The 7354-nt window shown below is 39.0% G+C and overlaps 1 protein-coding gene across 2 annotated transcripts; it reads left to right on the top strand.

Moving 5' to 3' along the window:
* The first annotated feature begins 2762 nt into the window (after positions 1-2762).
* si:ch211-244c8.4 (APC membrane recruitment protein 2) lies at positions 2763-6257 on the top strand. Of its 2 annotated transcripts, XM_060896072.1 has the most exons (2): positions 2763-3037; positions 3122-6257. In XM_060896072.1, exons 1-2 carry the CDS (start codon positions 2932-2934, stop codon positions 5422-5424), a joined length of 2409 nt encoding a protein of 802 aa, XP_060752055.1. In that variant the 5' UTR covers positions 2763-2931; the 3' UTR covers positions 5425-6257. The 2 variants fall into 2 exon arrangements, with proteins under 2 accessions (XP_060752055.1, XP_060752054.1); XM_060896071.1 differs by having other exon boundaries at positions 2763-6257.
* The last annotated feature ends 1097 nt before the right edge of the window (positions 6258-7354 follow it).

Raw genomic sequence — 7354 nt, 5'->3', positions numbered from 1 at the left:
ATTCAAGGAGGTCTCTCTTCCTTCCATCATGGACATTCACAACACATCTGCAAAGCCAACAGCATTGTGGATGGCAGTTCTGTGTTTTTGTACGTAGCTCTGGGTGTCTATGTTATGTAGCACCAGGGCCTGGAGGAATGCTGTTTGGTAAAAATGACAATAAAAGCCTCCTGACTTGACAATGAAACAATGAAATTGATATTGAACCCCTAATTTAATTTGTGGGGATTCTTCTTCTTCTTCTTCTTCTTCTTCTTCTTCTTCTTCTTCTTCTTCTTCTTCTTCTTCAATTATTTGAGTATGAATCCAGTTGTAGATCAATTAAACTACTTTGGAAATGTACCTGCCCTGTGATGGGTTGGCCAGGGTGTATCCTGCCTTGATGCCCGATGACGACCGAGATAGGCACAGGCTCCCCGTGACCCGAGAAGTTCGGATAAGCGGTAGAAAATGAATGCATGGAAATGTACCTTTGCAAAATTCACATTTTAAATGTAGCATAAAACATGTACAAAAAAATCTGAAAACAGGTTTAATTAGGCATTTGGTGAATTAAAATTAGGTTATAAACATGAAAATACCACCTAAGAAATATTGCCAAGCTAAAAAACAGCCTATCTTTATCTGATGCTGAGAAGCTAGTTCATGCATTCATGACCTTGAGGCTGGACTATTGTAATGCATTAATAGGTGATTGTCCTGCATCTTCAATAAATAGGCTACAGTTAGTCATAAATTACCAGTTCGAGAAAATATGATCATATAACCCCAATTTTATCATCTTTACACTGACTACCTGATAGGTACCAGATAGGTACTGCTGCTACTTATGTACAAGGCTCTTGATGGTTTAGATTCCATGTATCTAACTAGTCTTCTAACACAATACAATCATGCTCTCTGAGATCACAAAACTCAGGACTTCTGGTAGTTCCCAGAATATCAAAATCTACTAAAGGTTGAAGAGTGTTTTCGTATTTAGCTCCCAAACTTTGAAATCTCCTTCCTGATAGTGTTCAGAGCTCAGACACACTCTCCCAGTTTAAGTGTAGATTAAAAACTCTTTAGTCAGGTGTGACTCTTTAGTCAGACTTCCCATAATCTTGTGCTCCAGTACATGCACATTATCATCTAGTGCTTGCGAATATTATGTACAGCAGCTATGCTAATTCCTCTCCACTGCTTCTCTCTTTCTACCTATCCCGAGGCATCCAGAAATTGTACCAGCTCTGATTTTCTTCCATGTCCGAGATTGTGGACCTTCATTGAGATGACGCAAACCATATGAGGATACTGAGACATCTAGAGATTTACCAGCTCCAGTTGGACCCTGCTTCATGAAATATTCAGACATACACAGAGGAGATGCCAACTACATGTGGTCTTTGAGGACAACAACCTCCTCATTAATACAGCATTTGTTGGACTGTATACTTATAATCACACCCTCCAGTGTCACCCAAATGAGGATGGGTTCCCTTTTGAGTCTGGTTCCGCCCAAGGTTTCTTCCTTTACCATCCAAGGAAGTTTATCCTTGCCACAGTCACCTCATTGTAATTTTACAATTGACATTGTCTCAAAGCAGCTTTACAGAACATAAACATAGAACAAAAGGTTATTATAAAGAATAATATCAAGATTAATATAATACAATAATATAATACAAAATATTCTAAGGAGGTGGTGACAAATGTACATATACAGCTCTAACTCATTACTGCTTCTATGGTTTCAAACCTGGAAAAGCATACTGTATAGAGGACTAGTAAGCCATGCAACTCACTCAGTTTGGGAGTCATGTTCATGGTTTTTCACACACAAAAAAAATCTCTGGAAAAGGTAAAATATATTTCCTTTTAATCCTTTGGCTGAACACAAATTTGCTTTTTGGAACATTTAGCCACACAAAAAAAAATAATTCTTAGATTTTGGCCAAGGTTCCCAAATTTGGTGTCAAACTATTAGTCTCATGTTCAAGAACATCTATAACTGAGGATTGTTGTATGAAATACCCATACATGGGTTATGAGATAGTGTTTTGGCCAGCCTCAGCCTGTTGTATGAAATATGCAAACATGTGTTATGAGGGGCGTTTTGGCTAGCTATTGCAAAATGGCTTTCAGCAAAATTTCGTACAATTTCAGATATGTCATATTTATGGCCACTGGGGCAATATTTGCTGGAAGTCCTTTGAGTCTGATAATTACCATTTGCAGCTAATATTATTGCTGTTTTAAAGCTTTATAATAATAATAATAATAATAATAATAATAATAATAATAATAATAATAATAATAATACTTTGTAACCAATTTGATAAAGGATAAAAAAAAATGCATCTATTTTGTTCATGATCTATTATGGTCCTGTCAGTGCATCATGGTTCATTCAGCATTTTTGGGATATATGATACACCATGTTCTTTCTTTGACCATCTTAAGACATGAATACAGATGCATAAATCATTTCTGATAAATAAATAGATAAAATATATTAACACTGTAAATAGGCCATACAAAGACTTCAGTATTAAAGAAAGTGATCTATTTAAATATTATAGAATACTATGAGAGAAAAGAGAGCAGTAAAAGAGAAGAGATAGCTGTTTCTGGAGTAGTATGATGAAAGCCCTTGGCTCTGTTCCAGTGCTGATGAAAGCTGCTTAGACCCACAGTTGCCATGGAAACCAGCCAGAGCAGCCAGTGAGAAAGAGAGAGCAGCAGGGCAGAGGGAAGGAGGGACAGAGGGAGACAGAAAGAGAGCTGTGATAGAAGAAGAGCAAGAACAGAAATGGATATACACATTATAAGCCAATCTACATAATTACAGGCAAGCAGAAAGATATTTATATATATATACAAATATATATTTCTTTTTTTTTTTCATTTTCAGATGAAACATATGCAATTGAATTGGGGGAATTTGGGTGAATGCTGAGAGAGAACAATAGGCACGCTGATACGTTGCTGAGAAATATTAACATGGATGCCCAGTCGGACAACTGTGAGCCCCCACCATGCGATCCTCAGCCTTCAGGTAAAATACGTAAGGCTTTGAAGCTGTTCAGCAAACGCAAGCCAGGCAGTGGTGTAGCCAGTATCTTCTCTGTGCGTATAAAAGGTGAAGGTGAACTCAAATCACCCCCATCAAGAAGCAAAACCCTGGATGGATTAACAGAGATAGTGGCTCCAGAAGCAGAGGCAGAATCAGTGGACCTAGACCAGGAGGACAGACACAAAGATGATGCTACATTGGACAAGCCGACAAGCTTGAAGAATAATCTTGAGTCAGCCTCAACTAGACAATCCATCTCTTCTCTTACTTCTGCTAAATCACTGAGCTTCCTTAGCATGCTTCGGTGGAATCGGAAGGGAGGAGGGGGAGAAAGAGAGGCCCAAACTGAGTCTCACAGACCTGTGCAGCAAAGAAAAGGCCTTAAAAGTCTGTTTGGAAGTGTACGTTGGCACAGAAAAGACAAAGCGGAGGAAGATGAAGATTTAACTGGTCCTCCTCTCCTTGCCTCTCGTTCTAATAGTGTGGAAATAATGAAAGAAACCCTGACCCTGACTCCAAGACCTGAACGGCACTCTACAGATGAATCAGAGCTTGAACATCAACCCCCTTCATCAAAGGATGATCATGTCAGCCCTAGGGACACTAAGGTGAGTGGAGCTGCTAAAACATCAACTAATGACAGACTGAGCATGCTACTTGGAGATATATCATCTATATTGAGCTTGGACTCATTAGCAGGTGGTGATGATATTGTTGCTGATGTAGAAGCAGAATGGGTCAAAGTCAGTAGTCGTGTGGAGGTAAAAGATAGCACAGGTGAAGCTGTGAAAAAGGAGAAGGCTTTACAAGCTCCTAAACAAACACTTTCTGATGCAGCTACCCTTAACTCTATTTCCACTATACCCTCTTCCACAGCAAACCTCATTTCATTTTCTACACCAGCCGAACCCACGCCGAGCTCTACAACAAAACAAACACTTTCACCTCCATCTACTCCAAACACTGCTACTTCAACTAATCCTATCATATCCAATATATCTCCCCCTCCATTTATTCCTACAACAGAAAATCTCCTAACTACTATATTTAGCCATGACTCTTCCACTATTCCATCACCCAACACCATACCTGTCCATATTACTGTACCTATGTCAGGTCCAACAACACCAACCTTAACTATTCCACCTAAACATGTCACACCTAGTTCTCCACTTACTCCTGAGCCTTCACCTAAACCTTCTCCGATACTTTTCCCTGCCCATACCCCTGCTACTATTTCTAAATCTCCTATCTCACTCACAGAAAAAACTCCAGAGCCTGCTGCTGCTTTTACCATCATAACTGAGCCCACTCATGCCCCAAATCCAGCAACCACCCCTAATGCTGCTCCCACATCCATAACAAGGCCCATTCATTCCATAGCTCTGGATATTAAGCACAGTAGTGCTCCAGTAAACAAATATCCTCCATTCATCACATCAACCAAGCCTGTTCCAACTGCTCCAGTGATCAGACCCAAAATCGTAACTACATTTGGATTATCAACTAGCCGCAACACTGCACCTATCATCAAACCTGAGCCTAAGCAGTCTGCTCATCAAAATAAATCAGGTCCTTTACAGACTGAAAAAAATGGGTCAGGGTCAGTCATCAAGAAGGGTTTACTTTCAGATGATGGACCTCCTCATGCTGCTAAACCTTTGTTTGTAGTTAGCAATCAGCCAACTCTGGCAACTTCATCTGCTACCTCTGAACCCCCCCCACATAAGGCAGAACTTGCTCATACTTCTCTACCTTCTGGGTATTCCCTGCTGCCAAACATGTCAAACAGGCCTGCTCCAAACATTGCACCATGTTATGTGCCAAGAGGAGAAAAAGGAGAGGAAGATATGGCAAGCACAAGAGTTATACAAGATACCCAAAATGCTACTTCTTTCAAGCCAGAAAAGAGGAACCTAATTATGAAGCCCACAACTCTCAGTAAGATCCCTGTGAGTGGTGGGGGGAAGTCAAAGCAGCACCACAAAAATGCCAAATCCAATAGTGATGAGAGACAGTGGAACCCCCAAACACCAGTGCATGATGAGGAAACACTTACTTCTCTCTCCCGGGAGAGCAGCAGCAAGGATGCCCTGAGTGACATCTCTACTGAATCAGGGTCCATCACTTCTGTCCTATCCTACAGCAAGGAAGATATACTAGATTCAGCAACCAGCCTCACAATGGAGACAGTCAGCATACACAGGGAGTCCAAAATTCCCATCAAACATGGTTCTACTGCAACGTACCACTCATTGCAAGGGAAAACAGAGGTATCACGCTCCAAGATCCCTATCTCTAAGGTTCCTGTCCGCCGGATTAGCAATAAGACTGGGCCCACTTCCACAGCTACTGCCCCACAAAAATAATGGACTGTTGTATGCGATATTGCTCTATTTAATACACTATTTAATTTACAACTGTTCAGAATCCTCTCATATTTGGACTTGGATCACTATGCTTTTTTCACAGACTCTTGGATTAGATGTCCTGCTTGGAATAATACAGGATTTTACTGTTATATTGATCTGGCCTGCATCTCTGTGTTTAAAACTCTGTATGTACTGGCTATTTCATTTCACATTGTACCACTATAAAAGGCAGAGACATTATAAATGTAACATTTATGAATTTAGAAAGCTGTGTGCCACCAAGGAGAGAGATATGTAAACAGCAAGGCAGACACTGAAGCACAACAGCTCTTGCCTGAGGACTGTAGCTATGTAGACCTGCTTGATATTCACTCAAGGTATCATTTCATAATCCAAAAAATGTAAAAAGGAGTGTCAAGATTATGTGGTGTTTAACCTGGTCTGAACCATCAGAGGGGCTTAAGTGGCATGAATTATTGGTGCTTTTTTCCTGTTACACAGAATTTTCTAATGGAGTTTTTGGTAGCCTTTGTTACATGTATTTTGCAGATCTTTTGGTTCTTAACCTTTAAGTGAATATTGTTGATCCACACATTGTGTTTTTCTCTCTTGGAACTCTCCAGCTCACACAAAAAGTGGCAAAATCTCTCTCTCCTTAATACTGTATCAGAAGGACAGGATGTCACATAGTATGTAGCAGAATGCATGTCCTACTTTTGCACCACAGGAGCTGTTGTGTTCATTTTTTTTCCTCTACACACTTCTTCTTACATGTTCTGAAAAATACACTGCCTGTAAGCAACATTTTAAGTACAAGTCAGTGAAGGACACTTTGCCTTATGGATCTAATTCTTGGGACTTACTGGATTGATTATCCATTTGACTGGAGGCAAACCAGGTAATATCTTTAATGAAGCCTTCAGTCAAGTCAGGATTAATAGATCGATTCAACAGTGTCAAATGCTTTGTGCATGAGTAGTAGAACATTTGTGTGTGTGTGTATATATATATATATATATATATATATATATATATATATATATATATATATATATATATATATATATAATAAATGTTGTTCTGTTTTTCTGTTTCCTCCATGATCAATAAAATGGAACTATACTTATGTTATTACACATTACAAGTACAAAGTAAATAAGGATTGGATGGTGTAAGGGGTGGGCAAAAAGAAGAACGATGTTAAGATTCTCAAAATACACACAAACGTCTTGACACATGACTTGTTTTACAATTACCAATTGATGAAAGGAGGAGCATCTTCACTGAAGCATAGATATATTCCGGAGGCAGGATCTCTGAGGCAGCCTGTCAAGGCCTAAATGTCAATGCATACTAAAAAATGCACCTATAACTCTAGTATTATCACAATTGCTGTACACCAAGCAGTAGTGAAATACTATACAAAATATAACAACTGAGTGAGTCTGATGAATGTCCTTGCATCAAAGGTCTGATTGTAGTCACAGGGCAAGCCAAAAAAAAAAAAAGCCAAATTGTTGTTTTTCCAACAGCCAAATGAACAAAGATTTGATATATACAGTACTCTGCAAAATCAAACAACTAATGTTCTTTCATGAAATGAAGATCAGATTTGTGAAGCTGGAAAAAGCATGCGCAAGTGCCTGAGGTCTTTCAAATTGAAAGGGCTTTTTTATAGTATACCCGGACAGCTTTTCTGTCTTTACTTAATTAAGAGAACATCTGATATTGTTTTAAATCAATTCTTTGGAAGGTTAAAGTATCCTTAGTTTTAGCTTAAGCCTAATCTCAATTCACAATCTTTCACAACATTGTTTGCGATGGAATATCATTGATTAAAAAGTAAGACACATTCAAAATTCAGAGTAGAATGGTTTATTGGAATCATACTTCCTCTTCAAACTGTGTACTGGTAGTACACATGGAC

Source organism: Tachysurus vachellii, chromosome 20 (genome assembly GCF_030014155.1).
Source record: "Tachysurus vachellii isolate PV-2020 chromosome 20, HZAU_Pvac_v1, whole genome shotgun sequence".
NCBI classification, from domain to species: domain Eukaryota; kingdom Metazoa; phylum Chordata; class Actinopteri; order Siluriformes; family Bagridae; genus Tachysurus; species Tachysurus vachellii.
This window is presented reverse-complemented; position numbering and strand designations above follow the sequence as displayed.